The 26,567-nt window shown below is 39.1% G+C and overlaps 1 protein-coding gene across 1 annotated transcript in view; it reads left to right on the top strand.

Moving 5' to 3' along the window:
- Nucleotides 1-26,567, top strand: part of LOC126259679 (structural maintenance of chromosomes protein 1A-like) — a 214,612-nt gene that overhangs the window by 143,907 nt on the left and 44,138 nt on the right. The window contains exons 8-9 of the mRNA XM_049956637.1: nucleotides 1,218-1,356; nucleotides 11,450-11,629. Coding sequence (XP_049812594.1) covers nucleotides 1,218-1,356; nucleotides 11,450-11,629 — 319 coding nt within the window. The remainder of the gene's footprint in view (nucleotides 1-1,217; nucleotides 1,357-11,449; nucleotides 11,630-26,567) is intronic.

Raw genomic sequence — 26,567 nt, forward strand, 5'->3', positions numbered from 1 at the left:
GTATAATTTGTGGTTGTGGCATGTTGGAAAATAGCTCGATTATCTTGTACAGAGATACCACTTTCGATTTTTTGACAAGTTTTACTTTCCGTTACACATCTGTGATTTATTAAGAACAGATGGAATTCATTACCACAAATTGTTGTATAAACGTTGCACTATACATTAAATTTCATTTACTTATACAGATATTGTAAAATGTATTGGAAAATATTATAATTTTTAATTACATATGTTTTTGCTCACATTTTTGGGATTTTAACATTTTCCTTGACTCTGCATTTTCCTCAACTTTGCATTTTTTTAAAGTCTGGACTGCACTAAAATGTAAGATAGTGGTTTCACTGTAATGACATACAGTGTAGCCAACTAAAGTTCAAGCTTTACACCTGTCCTTTCCCTGCTGCAATAGCTGCAATGGGAAGCTCAATCACAGTGTCTCACATTTGACATTGTAGCAATGAGATCACTAATCAGAAAGTAACAAAAATCTGCCTGTAAGTAGAAAAAGTTTGTATCTTAAACTGTGCAAAAGAAATTTTTCTCCTAGTGACAGTCTGGTGTCTATGACTTCCCAAAGATGAGTCATCAAAAAAAGGCTCAGAAAAGCTTGCTTTCTCATAAATATTACCCTGTTTGTTGCCCCCTTTTCTACTAATATGTAATATTCATACACCAAATAAAAGTAGATTTTTACATGATTGTGATACAGATAGTAGTTCTTGTACTCCATCTGTGTCTATCCCCTTCCCTGCTTCAACTTCAGCTCCACACATGAATTCTGTCCCCACCAGCCCACCTGCATAATCGTTGTCTCATATCTTCCAGCCTCTCCCCGCCACATCCCTGCATACTCCCAAGAGGCATCACAGCATCTTCTCCCACACCTATTCAGCTGTTCTGCCACATCCCCATCCCACACCTCTTCTGCACTCCCACTACTCACCCCAGCTGAGACTGCTACTCACTTCAGTATGACCTCAGTGCCTGAAAATGAGAATGGCCATATGTCTGTGTGTGTTGTGTACATATGAATGGGTGTGTGTTTTTCATAAGTTGAAGGATTGTGTGTGATAGCATAGTCTACTTTTGAATGCACTTAAAGCTTGCCTGTTTGCTACTCATTGGCCCCTTTGGGCGGTGAGTGGAAATCTATCTTGATTCATATTGTCAGAGATGTATAGTGATGTCTGTAATTTTGTTTTGTATTTTTATAGGATTGAAGTAGATTTCAGTGACCTTACTGAAGAAGACAAGTCACTTTCTGCAGAAGATTTTGACAGTTTGATTGTTACTATGGAATCTGAAATTCAAGATTTGGAAAGCAACTCCCTGGATTCCCCAGACATAGCACAGGTTTGTATTATTGTGCCAGAATGTGGAATGTGGGCAAAAGACAAACAGAGCAGTCAGAAAAATGCAAGCTTTTTGTGATTCTTTTATGACATTTCAATGAAAGAACCATATAAGGATAATCAAATGGTAATTTCAACTTCACTTGTCCCAAATCGAAACCTGTGACTGAACCAATGCGTCGTATTGCTCATTCACAAGTTTCTTTGATAAATTCACAACGAGGGAAATCAATGACTGTATAAAACATAATTTAATATTTCCTTGAAAATGAAGGGCTTATACAGAACACCTTAATCAACTGGCATGAGAAATACATAAGAATATGAGTTCCAAGAAACTATTCTTGACTGAAGGCAATAAGTTACTTACCTGAGCATGAATATGGGTTTGGAAGATGGGATTTCATTCCTGTAATCCAGCATGATACAGATGAATGCAATAAAAAATGGCAACATCGATTTTTTTTTAATGTGATTGCTGTTATTCTGTATAAAGTAACTGAACGTTGCCCATGAAATAGAGAATTGCAAATTACAAAGGTGTGAGTTCATGAAAAATTTATTCTTTGTTTTGTATTTTCCACACCTTGTATTGACCAAATATTTATTAACTATGCTATTCAATAAATATGTGTTGGCTGCAAGGCATGAAACATATATCTGAGCTCTCTTGAAGCATTGTGTTATTCGACAAATTTTCTATCAGTTTAGCATTTTGTGAAACTGATTTTTAGAATTGGTGGAAGCACTATTGTGTGATTTGTGCATAAATATGGCTGTAGAAAGACTCATAAATTTTGCCAAAACTTTTTATTGCCACCAGTTGAGACAACTCATCTACTAAACAACATGTATCCACTGTTGACTTAGCCATGGTGAAAGTGCATTCTAAACAAGTGCATTTGTCCCGTAAACTCAACTGACAAGACGAAAACGTCCTCATTTATAGATTCTGTGGCACTGTCACACAAAGCACAAATAAACGCATTAGACCAAGTGAAGGAAAATCCAGGATGGAATGTAACAATATTATGAAAAGGAAAGTTGCTACTCACCATATAGCGCAGATGCTGAGTTGCAGATAGGCACAACAAAAAGACTATCACAAATAACTTTTCGACCAGCAAGGCCTTCGTCAAAAATAGATGACACACACACACACACACACACACACACACACACACACACACAACTGCAGGCTCTGAAAATTGAAGCTTCAGTTGTCAGAGACTGCAGTCAATCATGTGCATGCGAGTTGCATTTGCATGAGTGTGTGTGTGTAACTTATTAGGAATATAGGATAGAAATCCCCTGTCCATGTTAGCCCAAGCAAAAATATGATGTCATATAGACTGAAATTCCAGCAGTAATAGTGGTTGTTATCTTAGTACCAGTTTGAAAAACATAGCAAAATCAAGAAAATTCTGCACCAAGTGCTTCTGCAGTCACAGCAAGTGCAGTTGGCAACAGCATAATGCTATATGTTTTTCTTGCAACAAATATGGACATGTGAAAACTGTCTGTCCAGGCCGTCCATTGTCTTCACCATGGTGTGGTTCTACATTGCAAAGCATCACACTTCTGCCATCAACCCATACCAAAACTCCACTCAAAGATGGCCTCACTATTCATTAACAATGTGAACATGGATTTCCAAGCGGATATCACAGCTTCTGCACTCCTAATTAATGCTGATACATAATGGTGTATCGGCCTTTGGAGGCAACTAAATATAATTTGGTAACATAAGTAACCAGCCCATTGCCTTAAAACGCCCAGTAACAGTCAGTGTTATGTATTGACATGTATGTAGACCATTAATATTCTGTTTAGTGTCTTCACCAGAAGACTAATATGATCCCCATAGGCCTCAGCCATCTGAAAATTTCTTTCCTGGACACCAAGAGAAGTAGACCACATGACAGGCTGTCATTCACCTACACTCTGCTGTCAGACTGTCTAGAGGTAATCTCCAAAAATGAGGATTTCCAGTCAGCATTACCAGCTATGACTGTGGAGAAGTGCACACTGTGCACCACCTTCTCTACTACCAGCTCTGTCCCACATCTTGTGTTGATGCCTCTGACACAGATATGATAATAATAATAATTTAAAAACCAGTAGCAAAAAACATTTTGTTCCAGACTCCGTTACTGGCTTTGGTTTTCAAATACAAGATTCAGTATGTATCACATCTAACAGTATTCAGTTTAGTGATTTGAGCACTTTATGTAAGAACAATTCTGATTTCTTTGAATGTAAGTGACTATATCATTAAAACATAATATTACTCCTCTTTTTTTCCCCATAATATGGCTCTGAAATAGCAGTAAAGGAAGTGTTAAAGCAGAACTTGATTGTTTGAATGTTTCTGCTGTTGTGGCATCAGTCATGTCTTGCAAATGGATAAAACACATGTATATAATTAAGAAACCTAGTGACACAGTTTGAATTCATAATGATTGTAAAGCATCTGTTAGTGCTCAATCTAATGACAATACCATGAAAAGGATTGATTGCTACTCATCATTTAGTGGATATGTTGAGTTTCAGACAGGCACAACAAAAAGACTGCTAAACAAATAAACTTTTGGCTGCCTCGATGGTCAGAGACAGTGGTCATGTGTGTGTACGAGTTGTGAATGTGTGTGTGTGTTCTCTACTTCATAAGGCCTTTCGGCTGAAAGCATACACAGTCAGCAGTCTTTTTGTTGTACCTTTCTGCAATTCAACATCACCACTATATGGTGAGTAGTAATCTTTCCTTTCCATAATATTTTTATTCCATCATGGATTTTCCGATGCTCAGTGTAATATAGATATTCATCTGCTTCTGCATCTGGAAGAGCTACTGCAGTGTTTCCCTTCCGTATGTGTGTATGGTGACTTGACTGTCACAGCATAAATAAGGAACACTGCGTGGCAGACTTTGTCAATTTGATGTGGTCTGAATTACCTTTTACTGTTCTCTTTCAAATATGGTCCCCTTTTTGTTTTGTTCTCGTGGTCCAGCTACTCCGTACTACAGCCATGCACGAACTTATTCTTCTGGACTTCATCTCTAGTCAGGGTAGTGCTGCAAGAGAGTGTCTCACTATTTCAAGCTGCTAAATGATGAACACATCTTCAATGATAATCATCTATATTGTTTCAACTGTGTACATTAATTGTGAAGACAGATCCAATTACCAGTGACTCGTACCTTCAAATACATCATTCAAAACTTCTGATCACAACAAACTCAAGTTAAGATTTAAGGTTTAGTGTCTTCCTCTGTCTTGAGCTTTTATGTTGCAGTATTTCTGTTTTCTCTGATGTGTTCATGACACCTTCAAGGTCCGTCATCAAGAAATAAATACCCACATCCAGCAAGTGTTACCTCACTCACCACACCATGCCTTACTGCTGCTTTGGGCATTCACAGTATATTTTTCACACTGTATAAAATGTTTATAAAAGACATGGCCATATTTCGCCAGCATGAGTGTCTTAAGTGGAACATGGGTCATTCTCAAAAATAACCCATGTTACACTACAGATTCCCACACTGAGATGACAAATATCATGTAGAACTCCCTTAACAGACTGTTTACAATCAATTCCTTTAACACACTGTTTACAGTTAAGTGTCACCTACTTGATATTTATTACAGTTTGTTATCTGTTTTATTTTTCCTTAATAGGTGTATTGAATATTTTATTTAAATGTCCATACATAATTATTTATGTGGTCTCACAGAGTTAGCATGGAATGTGTCTCTAGAAATCGAGCATACAACAGTGTTCGGGTTCAGTCAGTACGTACTCCATAACAGTAATTGTGCTTCTCTCTTATAAGAGTGTGGGATGTATTTTCTTCTTTAAAACTGAAATATATTGTTAGGTAAGAGCAGTGGTTTAATAATAGCGATATGGTATACTTAATTTTATACTTATCCACACAAATCATAGATTTTAAGACATCAACATGCAAGGAATGCAGATTACCACATATTTGTTTCAGGGTAAATTGGTTTGCCCCTAACTAGTTTGGATACCCCCTTCGACGAAGTGAGCAATTGTCTTAATAACTGAGTTCAACCCTTTTTATTGGCAGATACTGTACAGTCATTCTCCCTTTCAGATAAAATGTCCCCTATTCATTCCCTATCAAAACCAGTTTTGGCTCTCCCTCAGTGACTTTGCCTAACTAAAGCCTAGGGACCTGTATTGGGTATACCTATCCAAGACCCTCTATAGAAAATATGGTGCAGATAATTTCTTTCTTGAATCCACCAAACCTTAGGCATAGGACAGACTCTCTATAGGTCTTCACTCACTCAGTTCAGCTAAAGCTGGATACACTTCATGATAACACCATAACTCAATGTCATGTCTCACATTCTGACAAGAAGATTTCCTTCACTTCTGATGTATCTTTACACCAGTTGCTTTTATCTGCTTGTCTGTACTGCAAGAAAACACATCTGTTTTTGTTATAACTTTACGTAACAATATTCCCACATTATTTTCTTTTTCTCTAGATCATTAGGCTCACTATTATGTTTGTACTTAAAATTATTCCAGCACCTACAGCTCACTTTATGCTAGGGTAGTCGATATAACTCTGTTTTTCTTTTCTCCATTCTAACTTATAATTATATATTGTTTATGTCTTCTGACGCTGATTGAACATTATGTTACTTAAATACAGCCTCATTTTTGTGTCCACTACTAAAATTATCTTGCTTTATTTGTTATGTGTCCGTGCTGTCAATTAATCGATTTATCACTAGATGGCACTTTTATGTTATACTTGTTACGCTCATGTTAGCACATCATATTTCAGACCATTGTGCTGCACGCACGGGCTTTCCTCTGTTATCTCCCCCACAAGGTGTGACATGCCTAACGTGGAGCATACTGATGTCATACATAATACATGTATGGCACAAAAATTACCTACACTTGCCCAGCTCATATCGTCACACGTTTGTTGCTCCCCTTGGCCATCCTGTGACAACAGGTTGTGACAGAAACATGTGGAAAAGTGAAGGATTTTACTGGCAGAAACTTTTGAATATGGCTAGAGGGTGGAGAAGGAAGAAAGGAAAGTAAATTATAGATTTGTTAAGGTTAAAGAAAGAAAGCAGATAAGCCTGAAAGACAGAATCCCTTACCACTACCACCCCAAGGAATTCCCATTTCTGCTAAAGTTCTCCGTTGTGATGCCGGAGGGAGAGGTGTTTGGCATTCCCAACAGATCAGGCTTGTTACAACTTCGTCCTTGCAGACCCAGAAAATTGATGTTAGCAAATCTCTGTTGGAAGCGTGGAGAGAAAGAACAACACCACATGAACAGAAAGAAAAAGAACAACATTAAATCATCTGAAATCACCATCAGAAGTGTCCGTCTATTACCATCAATTACCTATAAAGAATCTCCATTGTAAAACTAATAGAAACCCTACCATTTTGTATTCTTCCTCTTACAAAAATATAAAATCACAGTTGTACCCAACAGTATATCTAGATGTCATATGTACGTATCTTTTTCTGTTAGAAACATATTACACATTACTAGTACTAAAAAAATGATAGTTCCAGTTACCTGAATATGAACTTGGAGTGCTATATTCTTGCTTTTACAAACAAGGATAAAATGTAGTTATTAAATAAGATAGAATAGTAAGAGGTACAGAATATAGAATAGTGTAGGGGGAAGAAATGGCTTTGGAGAAAATGAAAGAAGAAATACCAAAGCTATTAACTTGATCTTCCAGGTGTTTTTCACCTGGATTTGTAAAGCTTGCAAATTCTCCTGGGGATATATATTTCTTAATCAAATCAGCATTGGAGAGGCTTATTTCCATTGTTGTTCAGAGGGATACTTGTGTTACTTGGATGGCCTGTATCTGGACCAACCAGGAACAGAGCTTTAGGGTGTGGTGTTCCTACCATCTTAAAAGGTCCACAATACCAGGAAAGAACTTACATGTCTGTTTCTTTAAGTTGGAACTATGATGGACATCTTTTACTAAAACTAGGTCATCTGTGCTAAATATAGGCACATCTGACATATTGTTATTCTTATGTAGTCTGCGCTGGGCTGACTCATGTAGTTTACTTATTGTCTATTACTGCTGTCTCTTCTTCCTTTGGAGGGGGCTGTGCAGAGGATTTTAGTAATGACTCTCCTATAAATTTCAGCATTTCCTTCCTAATATTTACAGTATCTCCCAAAGAATTGGCTTTAATACAAGTCGATTCAGTCATATCCTGTATGTTTTATGGGGAAAGCTTTTGTAATCTCTCTTCCAAACTAGTCATGGTTGCTTGTAGACTCAAAATTTCAGTCAATAGTTTTCCCTGCTCTATTTTATTTCAGCCTGCTCCTGTGTACCTGAGATTTAGTTTTCTAAGGTTTGTACTTTATCATGAACTTCTTTCAAATAATCGTGTACTTCGTTCCTCACTAAATCACATTCTGCCGCCATAATGTGTATTTGACTTTGCAAGTAAAATCATTTGATTCTTTCTCCATAACAGTAATTTTATTACCCTGTACATTAACGGTAGATATCAGCTCCTCTTCAAATGCTTCTGCCTGCAATTTAATTGCCACCAGCTTGGTAATGGTAGCTTCTGACTTGGTTGAAACTTTTCTCCACCTTCTTAAGAGTAGCATCTCCTTCAGCCTTAATGGTAGCTTTCACTTTGGCTTTAAGGGCTTCCTGTGAGCTTCTTAACGTGTCTTCTGACTTCCTGTTACATGGTTTAGTGTTGTCTTGCATAGATGACCAAAACCATTCTGGTGTCTCCATACAGGCATACACTATTAATTAAATTCCAAACTAATTAGTTAAACAAGGTGTTCACTGAGTGTCTTCACTTGCAAACGTGTGTAACCGATTTTGTTAGTTCTGCCCCCCCCCCCCCCCCCCCACACACACACACACACACGCGCGCGCGCGCGAAACTGACAAAAATCACAGCTCACGTGGTGTGTTGAACCGTGAACAAAATGCTACCGTTGACTGCACATGTGAAGCTGGTGCATTGTGCCATGCGTAGACTTATTCTTCTTGACTCCATCTCCAGGCAGAGTGATGCTGTAAGTGTGTGTCTCACTATTTCCAACTACTAAATGATGAGCATGTCTTCAATGATAATCTTCTGTATTGCTTCCACTGTGTACTTTAATTGTGAAGACAGATCCAGTTATTAGTGACTCATAACTTCAGATACTTCATACCAAACTCAAGTTAAAAATCTAATGTTCTAGAGTCTTTCCTTGTCTTGAACTTTCACTTTGCAGTATTTCCATTTTCTCTGATGTGTGCATGACATCTTCATGGGGTGTCATCAAAGAATAAATACCCATGCCCAGATAGTGTTGCCATACCATGCCGTGCCTTGCCCCTGCTGTGTTATCTCACTGCAAACGCACAATCTGCACAGATCACAGATTGAAGCACACACATTATATTTTTCACACTACATAAATTGTTTATAAGACAGGACCATCTTTTGCCAGCATGAGCATCTTCAGTGGAACACGGGTCATTCTCACAAATAACTCATGTTGCACTACAGTGCCTACTAAGTTATCAGGGGGCCAGGTCTGTTCCGAGATAGATTTAGTTAACAATTACCTGCATTTACCAGTAGATGCAAAATCAAATGTTTTATGGTAATCAGATGTCTTTCGGGCTGCATCAATGTATGGTGTTGAGAGTGATCCCACAGTATTTCAAAAATACCTGGAGCAGCTGCGAACTGCTTGGATGACGTAGTCACTAGGTCCAGCCGATAGTGAAAATTCAGACTTAGAGTTAGTGTTTCTCTTTCCAACTGAGTGTTGAGTACCTTGGCCACATACTACATAAAGGTGTTCTCTGGCCCATGTCAGCTGATGTTGAAGCAAATACTACTCTTCCTGCACCTAAAGATTTGATGAAACTCCACTTCTTCTTGGCCAAGATAAATTTCTCTGGCAAATTTATTCTGAATGCTGTGCAGATATTATACCCCCTCCGTCATCTTAAAACAGGAGTTAAATTTCTGTAATTCAATATTGTCAGGCAGTGCTTGTGAAGCTAAAAAGTGTTTGATGTCTGTTCCCAGTCTGACCACATTTACACAGGAAGATAGAGTAGTGCTGTCAACAGATGTTTTGCAGTTCAGAATCAACACTGTTCTGTCACATAAGTCACTAATAGCACAAAACCACTGACTGCATATATGTCTGAAACACGAATATGTCACGAGTGAATTAAAGCCAGGTAGCAAAAGAGGCACTGGCTATTATTTACTGTATCAAAAAATGTCATGCTTTCTCATGTAATGCAAAGTTCCATCTGGTTACAGGCCACAAACCCCTGAATGAATTTGTCAATAAGATGATGCTGTTTAATGATTACCATAATAAAATTCACTAGCAACCTAAACTTACACATGCCAGTGCCAATGCTGTGTTCCATCCGCTGATGATTCCAATAAACAACAGGTAGATAGCTACCAGGTTGGTGAAAACAACTAGACAAACTCAGCGCGAGGGCTCAGAAGGTGTCCATAAACTCACAAATCAGGATTCTACATGCCACGAAATTGTTAAGTACACTCATTTAACTGGGTTGATAACCTGCCCAGATCACCAGAACCGGCACACTGGATCTATTTTTTGATGTGCCACAAAATCAGTGTTAATCAGGGATACTGATGCTGGCTACAGAAAAGTGGTAATCCCAAGTATGATTCGGCCTCAAGTCCTGAAGCTAGTTTATGAGGCACACTGGAGGATGTAGAGGATAAAAGCATTGGCAAGGTGTCGTGCAGTGGCTGAACGTGTGGTCCAGGCCTGCCAAATGTGGGCACAAAATCATATGGATTTGGCATGACGTTGTTTCCCATGGTCTACTCCCAATCAAGGAGGCTCTGTGTTATATTTTGAGCTGGTTGTGCTTCTCAGTTCATAGATATTTGAAATAAAGTCTTATTTCAGAACTGCTAAGAGCTGCTGATTGACTAAATCTTTATTAATTACTGTATCTTGCCTAGATGTCATCAACAGCATCAGCATTTACAGTCTGAAAACTAATCACTTGTTCTGCAATAGACAGAGTGCCACACACCATTATATTCCACAATGATCTACAATTCACAGCGAATTAGCTCTGTACCTTTTGTCAAAGGAGCAATATAGCAGATCTGACCACTGATCCATTTTGTACTGCATCTAACTCAGCACCAGACTAACTGGTCAGAATGCTTTAAGGCCAAAATGACAATGATAACACCTTTGAAGAAGAAATTCTGACATGCTGCGTCCCTGTATGTTGGTCCACTCCCATACCCCAGCTGAGATAGTGCACAGGCACATGTATCTTTTCAATCTTTTGTGCCTAAGGCAGTAAGTCCGGTCCTCACATACATGCCCTAGTAGTGTAAGGGCTGACATTTGCAGCCATACACCAAATGGTGGCATTGAGCATTTGGCAGGATTGCCTACTTCTCGTGACACCACATCACAAGCCTGATTTCACCTCAGGCGCTACCGTCCTTATGAGCATGGGGTGGAATCTAATAACTCACCACTGAAGCGATACTGGTATAGACTTGGAGAGCACTGATGAGCACTTGTCCAGCAGGTAGGTCCTCCAGTGATATCTGTGACACCAGAGGTTACGATTAACATATCAAATGGTGATCATCAGTGGCTCACTAAATGAAATAAATATCGGGCCTGACAGATAGACTGGCAGTTCATATCTGGCTATTGAAACCTTGGTACACAAATTCTGGTTCTACCTCACTTTTGAGCCTGGACTTTGATTTTGGAATTCTGATTCTCCCTGTTATTGTTTACAATTGTGACTTCTCTCCTGCATTCTGATTTAAGCTCAAATTACTTGTATTCATAACACTGGTTCACTACAATGATTTCAGCCATCAACTTAGTATCACTCTTGATTTCCACATAACTGGGTGGTTTGTAGCATTAACCTGCCTAGTTTGTGTCAGTCCATGACAAAAAAGAATATATCATTCAGTTCAACATGATTATCATGTATCACTATATAACTTTAATTACTGTCTTTTTCTGCTTTTATCAGGTCACAGAAAGAGTGAACATGTGGGAGGATAAAATGAAAGAAATCAATATCAAACTGAAGAGAGAGACTGCCAAGGCAAACAATTTGAGAAATAAATTTGAAAATATTAAGAGAAGACGTTTTGAAGCATTCATGGCTTGCTTCAAACATGTGTCATCTATGATCAGTAATATATACAAGGTTAGCCATAGAGTAATATATACACAGAATTTTCTGTAGTGTCAAATGTTAAGCAGAGACTGATATTTAGTCTCTAACTAGTACATTGCCATCCTTAATTTTTCTGTATCTTATTTTGGTATCTACATATACATGTAAATATATCTAAAAACAAAGATGCTGTAACTTATCAAACGAAAGCATTGGTATGTTGATAGAGACAAAAAACACAGAAACATACAAACAAATTACAAGCTTTCGCAACCCACGGGGTTGCTTAATCAGGAAAGAGGGAAAGAGAGGGAAAGATGAACGGATGTGGGTTTTAAGGGAGAGGGTAAGGAGTCATTCCAATCCCGGGAGCGGAAAGACTTACCTTAGGGGGAAAAAGGACAGGTATACACTGGCGCGCGCGCCCGCGCACACACACACACACACACACACACACACACACACACACACACATATATATATATATATATCCATCCGCCATATCTTTCCCTCTCCTTCCCTCTTTCCTGATGAAGCAACCGTGGGTTGCGAAAGCTTGTAATTTGTGTGTGTGTTTTTTGTCTCTATCAACATACCAACGCTTTCGTTTGGTAAGTTACAGCATCTTTGTTTTTAGATATATTATTCCCACGCGGAATGTTTCCCTCTATTATATTCATATACATGTAAATATATACTCTGCGAACATCTGTGACATGCATGGCATACCTTAGCATGATACCACATAGTAGTGTTTCTTCCCATTCCAGCCATGTGAGGAGCACAGAGAGAATGACTGCTTGAATGCATCTGTCATGCTGTTATTAGTCTATTTTTGTCTTCATAGTCACTGCAGGAGCAATACATGAGGAGCTGAAGAATATCTCTAGAGCAGTAGTTATCAGACTTGCCCTCAGGTTGTTTGCAGTCCGAATGAAGTATTCATGCGGTGTGTAGTTCTTAGCCATATTTTATAATAATATGCATCTAGCAAGTAACAACCAAATCCAGAAAAATCAACTAATCTTAAGAACTTCTTAAGAGTGTAGTTTTTGTGCTCAGTAACAAACAGTAATATTTTAAGGTATGCTTGATTTTAAATGATATTGATGAATTCGGCTGTAAGCAAAGTAAAGTTAGCTGCTTACCTCAGATGCAGTGGGGTAAGTAGTGTGACCACTGCGGAGTTAGAGGGTGTTACAGGGGGAACGTTTTACAGTATTGACAATTGATGGCCATGCATGATTGTTTCGTACTGATCAGCTGCTGTTGTATAAATTTGGACATGAAGATAACATGGATCTGTGAGTGCGCAATACAGTGATGGTTTTCTTCGAACAAGGTACTTATTTGCAGCAAAGAACATTAAATTAATTAAAGCTGTTGTAATACAGTGCAGTGAGTAGAAGAAAACTGGCATTTAAATCATAAATAAAACTTTTGTAATGGTGTCTCATATTCAATACAGTATTTAAATACAAGTACAAATACTGTTGTTTATCAAAGTTATTCATACATACAATAAAATCAACAGCACTTCAGCATGCAACTCTAATATCATGACTGTTAGATTGCTGAAGTTTACAGCAATCGGAAACAGACCACAGTCAACACAACAGGCTCTGAATTGTACTGACTTTTAACAGTCAGTGCTTTGGGGCAGGTGGACAACTTATTTTACCCTTATTCTAAAGCAGTTCGAGGTGCCACCCCACAGTGTCAGTTTTGGCTCTTGAGCAAAAAGATTTGAAGATCACTGCTTTAGAATCTTCACTTAATATTGCTTCTTGATTGTATGTATTTTCAAGAGTCTGCCAATTTATGTTTTTTAACATTTCCATGACACACTCCTATCAGCCAAAGAAACTTGTGACCATTTGTGTCTCCCTTGTTCGTATACATTCAATATCCTCTGTTAGTCCTCTATGGTATGGGTCCCACACACTTTAACCACAGTCTAAGATGGGATACATAAGTGTTTTATAGCAGTCTCCTTTGTAAACTGACCACATTTCCTGAGTATCATGCCCATGAACTGACGTCTACCACCTGATTTACCTACAACTGAACCCATGTGATCATTCTATTTCATATCCCTAGACATTGTTCATCCAAGTTTTTGTGTGCATTGATTGATCCAAATTATGAGTCACTGCTGTTGTAGCCATAGGCTACTACTATTCTGCATTTTTTGAAATGCACAATTTTATGTTAGTGGACATTTGAAGCAAGTTGCCAGTCTTTGCACCACTTTGAAAGCTTATTAAAATCTACCTAGATACTTGTGCAGCTTTTTTCAGATAGTAGTTCATTACACATAATTATATCAATCTACTAGAATCTGAGGTTACTATTAATATCATCTGTCAGCTCAAGAAGTACAGTATGTACAACAAGGTTCCCAACAAACTTCGTGGAGCACACCTGAAGATACTTTACTTTTTTTGATCACACTATCCAAGATAACATGCCATGTCCTGCCTACCAAGATATCCTCAATCCAGTCACAGATACTTTTTTTTGTCTGATCATAGTTTTGTTAATAAATGTATTACCAAGTCAGATGCATTTCAAAAATCAAGAAATACTGCATCTACCTGATTTTATTGATGCATGGTTTTGGGGTGTCATGTGAGAAAAGCACAAGTTGGGTTTTGCATGATTGGTGTTTTTAGAATCCATGCTGATTGAATGGAGGAGAACGTTCTGATCGAGGTACCCCGTTCTGTTTGAGCTCAGAATACAATCTAGGATTCTACAACAGATGGACATCAATTAGATTTGATGGGAGTGTTGTGAATTTTTTTCTGTTGTCCTAGTTGTAGATGGATGTGATACGTGCTTTTTTCTAATCAACGAGCACAGCTTTTTGTTCAAGGGATTTACATCATATTATGATTCAAATAAAAAAAAAAGTCTTTATAGAATCTGTCAAGGTTCCTGGAGCCTCACTTAAAACGAGTGATTTTAACTGCTTCACAATGCCACTGATACTAATATCTTTCTCAGTTTCTTTGTAGTGGTGTGGAAAGTAAACCCAAGGGCTGTACATCTGTAGCATCCATAGTAAAGTAAAGGATCATTTGAAAATGATGTTCAGTATTTCTGCTTTTGCTTCACTACTCTCAATGTCAAGTCCTCCATTATAACAAGTGTCTGGGCACTAACTTTGGTGCCACTGACAGCCATTACAAGTGATCTGAATGTCTTCCGTTTGTGAGAGAACAATAAGAATCTGCTATTACTTACTGGAGGCTTCACACATTACGCTCTTGATGGCTAAAACATGTTTTATTCAGCATTGTGTCATCCATGGCCATTTGCTTTGCTTTACACCTGATAAGCAGACGTCACTATTTCGATATAGTGACTGCATAACATCGAGAGCGCCTCCAATCATGAACTGCTCTACAAGATACATATTAATCCCATGAATGATCGCTACCGAGCGAGGTGGCGCAGTGGTTAGCACACTGGACTCGCATTCGGGAGGACGACGGTTCAATCCCGTCTCCGGCCATCCTGATTTAGGTTTTCCGTGATTTCCCTAAATCGTTTCAGGCAAATGCCGGGATGGTTCCTTTGAAAGGGCACGGCCGATTTCCTTCCCAATCCTTCCCTAACCCGAGCTTGCGCTCCGTCTCTAATGACCTCGTTGTCGACGGGACGTTAAACACTAACCACCACCACCACCCATGAATGATCAACTGCTCTTTTAATTTTTAGTGATATTTCATCTACATGCATCTGTCTAGAGAGAAATGTTATGAATGCCTTTTACCTACTTCACTGAATATGTAAATCTTTGTACTTTTTTCTGCTCTTTGCACTTTAGAAATCATTATGGCCACAACTATGTCATGGTCACTGATACCTGTTTCAGTATGGACATCCTCAACGAGTTCATGTCTGTTTGTTACCATTAGGTGTAATGTATCTTCATCCTGAATGGGCTCCCAACTATCTTTCCTAGTTGGATATCAGAGAAGGCACTTAGTAATGTTTCACAGGACGCCTTGCCACACTGACCACTTACAAAACTGTAATTTTCCCAATTGAATATTGGATGATTGAAGTCTCTTCCAGGATAATTGGGAAACATTCATACCAAAGAACTGAGGTTTTCTTCAAAATTTTCACTTACACTGGGGGGGGGGGGGGGGGGTGAGTGGTGGTTGATAGAAATATCCAGTTACAAGTGGACATTTTTATCAGTGTAGTCTCTTACGCAATTTATGGTTGCGCAGAGGTACTTATAAAAAGTTACCATATGGAGAGATCATGAAAATTCGCATACTGTAACTGAAGTATTGGATCTGAACTACACAGTCCTAAAAAATTTATAATTCAGTTTTTTACATATGCTGTGCTTTTTCAACAGTTTTCTTATTTACTGTGTTGGTAACTAATAGGGAGGTAGGGTAGAGAATGTGTTACTGTGAACAGTTCAGTGATAGGGTTGTTCTTATCAGAATCTGCAGCAAACCAACATCGACAAAGATAGTTCAGGTATATATGCCGACATTGCAAGCTGAAGATGAAGAAAGAGAGAAAGTATATGAGGATATTGAAAGGGTAATACTGTACGTAAATGGAGATGAAAGTCTAATAGTCGTAGGGGACTGGAATGCAATTTTAGGGGAAGAAGTAGAAGGAAAGTTTACAAGAGAATATGGGCTTGGGACAAGGACTGAGACAGGAGAAAGACTAATTGAGTTCTGTAATAAATTTCAGCTAGTAATAGCGAATACTCTGTTCAAGAAGGACAAGAGGAGGAGGTGTACTTGGAAGAGGCCAGGTGATATGGGAAGATTCAGTTAGATTACATCATGGTCAGTTATAGATTCCGAAATCAGGCCCAGGTGTACCAAGGAGCAGATATAGACCCCGATCAAAATGTAGTAGTGATTAAGAGTAAGCTGAAGTTTAAGAAGTTAGTCAGGAAGAATCAGTATGCAAAGAAATCAGATACGGAAGTACTAAAATGGTGTATACGCCCCGGAACAACTGGGAAATCCAGGAAAAACCCATTAATTTTTTCATCCAGGAAAAACCCGGGAAGTTTTTGGAACTACAGGAATTTTTGATTGTTTTAGTTTTCAGTTAAATTTCTGTAATTTTGACTGGTAAGAACTGATACTCTAACAAAGAATGTTACCGTATCCAGCTACTGGAGAATAATACTGCTGCAATAAAACATAAATGAAAAAATAAAATAAATAAAACTTTAGTTGCAAAGGAAATGCACCATTTACAACAACAAAATGCTGTGCACACACAAGCCTCTGCAAACAGCAAAAATATGTCAAAGGTTTAAGGGTGAAGACTATGCAATGCTTCTTAACAATAAACTGCTTCCTATGAGCGTGACGTCAGAATTGTTTACAGTTGGTTCATTTGATTAGTTGCCAGCGGGCTCATGCGCATGGACTCTCATATGAGCAGTACCTCCTTCCACTTCTGCCTGCCTGAAATGTGCTTGTTAGCTGTATTGGCAGTAGCAGCAAGCAGCCAGATGCTGATGAGAAAAATTTTTCTGGCCCGCACTATCTGCCAGATCCACACATGCGCAGAGTTGTCTGAGTTGTAGTGGGGACGGGGGTAGTGTCCATGTGACCTGTGTTTATGTTAAGTGATTTCACTGTTTCCACTTCATTTACAGCTTCAATGTCAAATGAAAACAAAGTGGATTTCTATGGCTGGGAGCTATCAAATGAATTAAAATAGATTCACATAATTACGAAAGGCAAAAATATATTATTAGTTTCAGTTTTCTGATTTTATTTTATTTCCATGTTTTTGGCAGTCAAGTATTAATCACCTTGCAGAACAATGAAGTTATTTTTGTCGGTTTGCTAAAGAAATTTTGCTTTATTAATCTTTTCTGCTGAGGCAATAAATTTATTTGAAATGAAGTGTTCCATTCCACAGTATCGGCTAGTTTCAATTGTTTGCTGAATTTCAAGTGCACATTTTCATCTTCTGGCATGTATGGCATTATGCCATAATAAAGAACCAAACATGAAATAGTACAGTACTGGTACTCCAAGAAAATTTACATCCCAAAAACCGCAATGAAAAGCTTAATATCAGGTGGGGCTTACTTCATTGTGAATATGGACAAACCAATGTGCACTTCAAGCTGAATTATGCATTTCAGTATGGTTTACAAAATTCCAATGCTCTTGGAGTATGCACTGATGTCCCGTTTCTTTTATGGTGTAATGTAAGATCTCTTAATGCTTTATACCTTGGAACATGTGAGCTTGCTACATCACCAGAGCTGCACACACACGATAATGCCCGTTTTCTGTTGCTCTCTGGCAACTGCTAAAACGAACCTATTTCTAACAGTCTCAGGAAAGTATTGCAATTGGTGATTTGAAACGCGTTACTTACAAAGTAAATTTCCTTTTATATAAGATGAATGATGTTACTTGCGAGAATGTGGGATGAATTTCTGAAATCAGAGAGCGTTTGACGCTCATTTATAACTTAACACTTTGAGGACCAGCTACTTAGAATAATTTTGAGTCCAGAAGACCAGACATTTATGTCATTATTTTAAATTTACTGGCACATTTGTGTGATGTATCTTAAAGAGTAACACACACACAAAAAGACCAATATCACTTGTGAAAAGTAAGCTTCTCTTGTAGCTTATTAATCTTTGAGACCAATATCATATGTGAAACATAGCTTTTCTTGTATCTACACTGTGTATATTAATGTAAATCATTAACTTTTCGTCTTTGTATGTTCGTGCTACTTAACACTGATCTTGTTATTGGCTGACAGCAACACATGTCCTATGCTCTGAATATCTGATGTCATCAGCTGGCGAGGTCATGTCGCATGAAACATGATTGGCTTGCAAAAGGACATCGCAATCTTGATTTAAGTGCTCTGGAAACTAATCTGCTGCATTTGGTGGAATTAGAATTTATACTTTTGTAATATGAAAATATGCAGTGTATATGTCACTGCACATCAAAGGTGTTCCCAAAACTTCTCTCCTTTTTTCTTTTATCGAAGTTCTTTTGTGTTAGGTCTATTGGTCGATGTTGGAATAACCTTGCTCGGAGGCAGCCCAACAGCTAACGCAAAGAGTATGAATCGGCATGAAATTTACATAATGAGAGATAATTACTACTTGTAGTACTGGAATTAATGCATGAATTCTTGTTGTAACTAAAATGGTGCCATGAACAGTATTCTTCGCAGTGTAACAAAAATACAATGCAAAGTACTAATACTATTACTATATCTACAAACCATATTTTGCAGCAAACTTGGTGCTTAACAAAAAGTCAATTGTTCGATTACTACACACACACACACACACACACACACACACACACACACACACACACCACTATTAAATTATACTGACATTATTAATTTACCTCTAATTTTGTGCGGTTGCCAATCATCCACAAGTTCTTGATGATTAGCACATTTATATTTTAAGATGTATTGCAGGATGGAAGAAATGACTGCCTCTTCTTACGATTGCAGGCAAAAATCATGCTTGTGAACAAATATTGGCACAAATCTCACATCCTCTCAAAGACACTCTAAATAATTTTGTTTAATTCAGCATATTCTGTCACTCTCCTGTTAATGTTTGCTTGAAACTCTTGCTTTCCCTTTAATAGCTGCACGTTTTGCTCTTTCTGGTCCTTCAGTACCTTTTTCTATTTGTGTAGGTACTTTTATTAAATTGTTACCCCTATCATGTATATCTATATAATCTTCAGTTGTGAATATGTGGAACTTCTTGGTTTGTTTCACCAGTTACCCCTCTGTTTTGTTAAATACATACCATAATCAACATTTTTAATTTCTAAAACCTAATAGCATCTTTTGTCACCTTTTGACGGTCTTTTATTGTGTAAATCAGGCCTTCTCCTTCTATGAGTAGAGAGATGTCTTAATAATAGAAAAACGAGGATTACTTTATAATATGACGCAACAAAATTAACATTAAATGAAATGTCCTGCAACTTTCAATGCTTGGCTGTTCCTGTTCTTACTCTATATAAATGATTTACCAAAAATCATAAATCAAACTGACCCACAAGTACCAGAAGAAAAGATCAATGAGTAAACAGTGGATGGGCCTCTGGATGTGAAATTTATTGGCATCCAGATGGATAACAAACTGAAGTAGCTCCAGGACATAGATTACGAAATGTAGGAGCTCAGTTCTTCCTGCATTACACTTGCAAATCTATCTCTTTGTGTTGACCTGCAGATTGGATAGTTAGCATACTTTGCATACTTTCGTTCAGTGCTGTCCAATGGCATAATCTTCTAGGGCAGAGACGCTGAGGTCAAAAAACTGCAGATGAGTTTATTAAAAATAATGTGTAATGTTGATAACCAAACATGCAGCAGAAGCCACTTTACATTCACTGCATATACCTAATGGTATTTGTGATTAATAACAAGAGTTAATTTAGGATGAACTCTGCAATTCACAACCACATTACTGGAAGTAAAAATAATTTTCACGTAGTCTGGCAACTCCTGTGTAAGGTTCAGAATGGAGTTTTACTCTCTGAAGCATAAGTGTATAACAGGTTGCTGGTAAATACAAGGCAGGAAATTGATACACACCAAACATTCAAAAACAAACTATGAGGGTGGTTTGAAAAGTTCTCAGAATGGAAAAGAAAAAAGTACTTACATCACTGAAACTCCTTGTAGATTAATGCACTTGGCCCAACAATGTTCCAATGCCTTGATCCCATCTCGAAAATGAGTTTCCTCCAGGCCTGCAAAATAGTTGTCAACTCTGGCTATCAGTTCGTCGTTTGAAGTGAATCTTCATCCACAAAGAAAAATTTTTGGTTTGAGAAGAGATGGAAATCTGACAGAGCCATATCAGGTGAATAAGGTGGGTGTAGTTTGTGTAATTTTGCCATGGTGACAGCACGTGTTTTTGATCCTGTGTCAAGAGTCGTTGTGCCCATCTTGCAGATAATTTTTTTATTTCTAATTCTTCAGTTACAGTGTGATATACCCTTTCAGAAGACATCTGGAAAGTGTGAACAGTTTCACGCACTTTCAATCAGCGATCCTCCATGACCATTTTGTGCGGTTTTGCAATGATTTCTGAAGCAGTGACACATCTTGGCCGACCACTGCACAGATCATCATCTCAGTTCTCCTGACCAAATCTAAATTCATTTGTCCACTTGGCAACAGTTGAATATGAAGCAGCAGAGTCCCCCAGTGTATTCTGGAAATCGGCATGAATGTCCTTTGCATTCATATCTTTCTTTACGAAGTACTTAATCACTGCTTAAATCTCTATTTTTTCCATCTTCGCAAATCACTGTGGCAACAACAACAGAGCAATGTCACCGCCACAGCTCTCTTCCAAGAGCACTGATGTGGCACATGTTTACAGGCAACAGTCCCATGAATATCACGTGAACAACTCGTGCTAGCACTGAGAACTTTTCAAACCACCCTCATAGAAGATTATCTCTTTGGTCACTCCTACAGTTTATTGTAATATTTGGACTCAGGGGTGTAAATTCTGCATAACTTTAAATGTTTACATTGAGTCCAGGGATGTAAATTCCTTACAACTCCAACATTTGTATTAAACAGTTCCTGGCTTCAGTCCAGTCAGTGAAGCAAAATTATGGAAAAAAATTTGTGTAGTCACAAATTTTTGCACGTTGGTAGGTCAGAGTGCCATGAATAACATACTGAAAATCCTGAGCAGCGGGATATGAGCATGGGGGTTGTTTAGAGGTCCATTTTCATGTTTTTATTGAGTAACTTGAAAATGCAACTTAAACTGAAAAAGTTCACCACCACGAAATTAAACTACATTATATTTATTACAATAAATGTCCTATTCATTTTTTTTCTCTAGGGCTAGCCATTTTGGCATTGAAGGCAATGAAACAATTGCAGATCACTAAAAATAGTGTTTCAATGGTATAAAATAAATGTTTATTGTTTAATGGAGTGAATTAAGAACAAACAATAAATGTGTGCACCACAACTAAGTGCAGTAGAGCAGTATTAAGGGATAATCTGTGCTATGGGGGTGTAACAGTGGAGGAGGGGGGTTGGAGGGAGGTAGTTGCCAGTTTGTTGTCGTGCGCTGTTCTCCTTCATGTGTCTGCAAACTGAAAAGCAAACAGGTGATTCCTCACTCTCACTATCCCATTATGTGACAAGAAGCAAAGCAACTACAGGGTGTTCACAAATGTTACCGATCCTTCTGCAGCAGGCACATATGCGTGAGAGGTGTTTATTTTGCAGAGACATTGTTAATACTACATACAATGCAGTACAAATCATTAATAACACTAACACGAGAAATGCATATGGATGGGATATGTGTAAATCGCTGCACACTGTTCTACACTGCTCTAGGGGAGATTGACTCTTCATCATCCTGTACAGCAGTTGTAGGGTCCTTCCAGGAAAGGCAACTTCCCCCACCAGGGGCACTGCACAGTTTACGCTCTGCCCCTCCCCAGCATTTCCTGTCAATCTGTCAAATTCTCTTGTCAGCTCGTTTATATATAGTGAAGTTATTTTCGATTTATTGAGTGCTTATTTGCTATTATGTCAAGTGAACTTGCTGTCAATATGTGTTCAACAGTGTCAGTTTTATTGTTTCCACTGTCAATGGATAAAATATTTTTCAGAGCACCAGGGATATCAAATGGACTAGCCCAGCCTCAGCCCTCCAACATCTGAAGAGCCTCAGAGTCTTAAATTAGCTCCCTCTGTGTAGGTCACCTAGTCATTATGAAGCGTCAGATATTCCAATATAACTCAGGCATTGCATTACAGCAGATTGATGTTCTAGGCTTCAACATGACCAGTTCCATTCCATCAGACATATTCCCGCCTACGTTTCAAGTTATACTTTGATTGTCTGGTAAGAGGCTCCACCTGGTGCAGCCCACCGTACAAGAGCCACCAGCTTCTGAATGGAAGAAATTCATACAGTCTACCAGCAACATGATTAATGATGAGTGAAGTGCAATAACTTTCTGGTCATTTATTAATTCACCACCAGATTACTACATTATGATTTCGCAGTTTCACAATAAATTGTCAGGGATAGTCAGCAGCAAGGTGCCATGTTCACCAGTACAATCCCTTTCCCACCAACACTACATAGGCCACTAACAACATCCCACTTGCAAACTAAAACACATCTCAGCTACTGTTCATGGGAACATACTTTACATACAAGCTCACTTAACAAGTGCAAATATGACCACATGTCAGTGACCTGCCTTCTCGCATGGATCTTATATGTAGTAAATGTATTTAATATTTGTTCTTAACCCACTTCATGCATCAATAAATATTAATTTTATATGATTAACACATTATTTTTCATAGTCTGTAATTTTTACATTCCATGCGAAGTGGAAACTACTAATTTTGGAGAAAAAAATTAATAGGATCTTTTTTGTAGGAAATTTAATGTATTATAGTTTAAATGTATACAGGAATACATTTCTGCCTGAAACTGATGGTGAGTTATTCAAGAAAAACATAAAAAATGAAACTCTAGATTCACACCTGCCCCAACCCCCACCCCCAACCCACATGCTCACATCCCAAGGCACAGGAATATTAGTATGTTGTTCATGATACTACTTTCTACCACAGTAAAAAAAAAATTATGCTGCTGCAAATCATTATAGATGGGAGAGATGACAAGAATCAGTGACCAGTGAATGGTAAAAAATTGGTAACTCATAGTATTTCCAGAAGCTATATATACAGGAAATGGTGCTCAGTCCACCCAGCATGCCTCTTAAGTCAAAGAAACCATTCTGAACAACTCATGAGAGCCAACCATTCAAGAATGAAGATATGTGGAATGAGAAATGGAAAAACAACTGCAACATACATCGGCATGGCCTCAAAAGCCCTACACATACACCAGGCTTGCAACTGCCTACAAGAACCTGGTGTCAGCTGCACAGGATCCAATGTGGACATGCGAGCACTAAGCCCATCATCTGCAAATGGGGACTCTCAGATTCCCTGTTGTAGGACTGTGTAGCTTCAGAGCTCATCGTTGACCACATCATAGAGAAATGTCCCAAGAGATGTTTCAGTGGATACCAGAAGGATATCACCAATGCCTCTCCTAACATTGGAATGAATAGAGTCTATAAGATCAATTGAGACCAGAGCCCATGTACACTCCTGGAAATGGAAAAAAGAACACATTGACACCGGTGTGTCAGACCCACCATACTTGCTCCGGACACTGCGAAAGGGCTGTACAAGCAATGATCACACGCACGGCACAGCGGACACACCAGGAACCGTGGTGTTGGCCGTCGAATGGCGCTAGCTGCGCAGCATTTGCGCACCGCCGCTGTCAGTGTCAGCCAGTTTGCCGTGGCATACGGAGCTCCATCGCAGTCTTTAACACTGGTAGCATGCCGCGACAGCATGGACGTGAACCGTATGTGCAGTTGACGGACTTTGAGCGAGGGCGTATAGTGGGCATGCGGGAGGCCGGGTGGACGTACCGCCGAATTGCTCAACACGTGGGGCGTGAGGTCTCCACAGTACATCGATGTTGTCGCCAGTGGTCGGCGGAAGGTGCACGTGCCCGTCGACCTGGGACCGGACCGCAGTGACGCACGGATGCACGCCAAGACCGTAGGATCCTACGCAGTGCCGTAGGGGACCGCACCGCCACTTCCCAGCAAATTAGGGACACTGTTGCTCCTGGGGTATCGGCGAGGACCATTCGCAACCGTCTCCATGAAGCTGGGCTACGGTCCCGCACACCGTTAGGCCGTCTTCCGCTCACGCCCCAACATCGTGCAGCCCACCTCCAGTGGTGTCGCGACAGGCGTGAATGGAGGGACGAATGGAGACGTGTCGTCTTCAGCGATGAGAGTCGCTTCTGCCTTGGTGCCAATGATGATCGTATGCGTGTTTGGCGCCGTGCAGGTGAGCGCCACAATCAGGACTGCATACGACCGAGACACACAGGGCCAACACCCGGCATCATGGTGTGGGGAGCGATCTCCTACACTGGCCGTACACCACTGGTGATCGTCGAGGGGACACTGAATAGTGCACGGTACATCCAAACCGTCATCGAACCCATCGTTCTACCATTCCTAGACCGGCAAGGGAACTTGCTGTTCCAACAGGACAATGCACGTCCGCATGTATCCGTGCCACCCAACGTGCTCTAGAAGGTGTAAGTCAACTACCCTGGCTAGCAAGATCTCTGGATCTGTCCCCCATTGAGCATGTTTGGGACTGGATGAAGCGTCGTCTCACGCGGTCTGCACGTCCAGCACGAACGCTGGTCCAACTGAGGCGCCAGGTGGAAATGGCATGGCAAGCCGTTCCACAGGACTACATCCAGCATCTCTACGATCGTCTCCATGGGAGAATAGCAGCCTGCATTGCTGCGAAAGGTGGATATACACTGTACTAGTGCCGACATTGTGCATGCTCTGTTGCCTGTGTCTATGTGCCTGTGGTTCTGTCAGTGTGATCATGTGATGTATCTGACCCCAGGAATGTGTCAATAAAGTTTCCCCTTCCTGGGACAATGAATTCACGGTGTTCTTATTTCAATTTCCAGGAGTGTATTTTTGTCTTTATTTTGTAAATATTGCTGTGAATTGTATATGTATATACAATAATAAGTAAACTATACTGCTTAATGCTATTTAGCTAAGTGTAATCAAATACATTAGAAAGAATGCTGCTACTTTTAAAAAAGCTGCTGCCTTCTCAGTTATACTAAGTAGCTGCTGTTTATCTGTACTTGGTGGATTAATATTTACTTGATTACAATGATATTGTGCAAAGAAAATGTTTACACACATCTGTAAATACTGATTACTGTTCAAAGTACATTATGACTTGTCATGCAGCTGTACGATGAACACTGCTATGTGCCATGTAGCTAACAGAACTTTTCAATCCCTGAATCTACATAGATAACTTGTAGAAAGAGTTCCTAATGAGGCATGTTTTGAGTATCCTTTGACTTGAATTAAATTGCAGATTATCTGAGAAGCCACCATCAAATGTTCAATGCTGAGGACAAAGATGTGGAGCACAAATGGAAAAAATTCAAAAACACTGTTCAGTACGCCTAGGACAAGTATGTTCCGAGAAAGGTCTTAAGGGATGGGAAAGGCCACCCATCGTTTAATAACCAGGTCATAAAACTGCTACATAAAGAAAGAGAGCTTCATCACAGATTGAGGTGAAGTCTAAATATCTAGCCGACAAACAAAAGCTGAACAAAGTGAAAATGAACATAAGGAGAGCAATGAGACAAGCATTCAATGGCTGAACATAATTTTTTGTCACACAATATTGTAGTGACCCATGCCATTCATGGAAGGGCATATACCACATACGTCAAATACACAGCAAAGACATGCATGATTGCAATTAGTTTGTCACATCAGGACACATACTGTGGGAAAGCACTACTCAACAGGTACAGAGTCTACCTGCTGAAGAGCATTTGTAATCTCCATGGAGCAAGGAGGAATGAAGGAGCTCTGGTACCATGTGAGATCTCCGGCACCAAGAAAGACAAATATGATATATATAAGCAATTATTGTTTTATGCTATTCAGACATGTTAATGAGATATCTTGCCTGGTCATTTCTGGGCCAGGTGACTATTCAGCACATAGACTTCCTCTGTCTACTGACAAACTGCAGCCCCTTGTTCCAGAATTCCTGATACCTTGCTGCTATCTACTTCATTTTCAATTATTTTCACCACATGAAACACTATCTACATTCCTGACCATTACTGCAATGCATTGACTTTGTTGTCTGACAGTTTGGATTAAAATATATAACATGCGCAGACAGACATAATTAAAATACTGAATCATAAATAACTACCCTCTATTATACACATGACCAAGGGAAAAAATTGAAACACTTTTATTTCAGAGCC

The sequence above is a fragment of the Schistocerca nitens genome, chromosome 5 (genome assembly GCF_023898315.1).
Source record: "Schistocerca nitens isolate TAMUIC-IGC-003100 chromosome 5, iqSchNite1.1, whole genome shotgun sequence".
NCBI classification, from domain to species: domain Eukaryota; kingdom Metazoa; phylum Arthropoda; class Insecta; order Orthoptera; family Acrididae; genus Schistocerca; species Schistocerca nitens.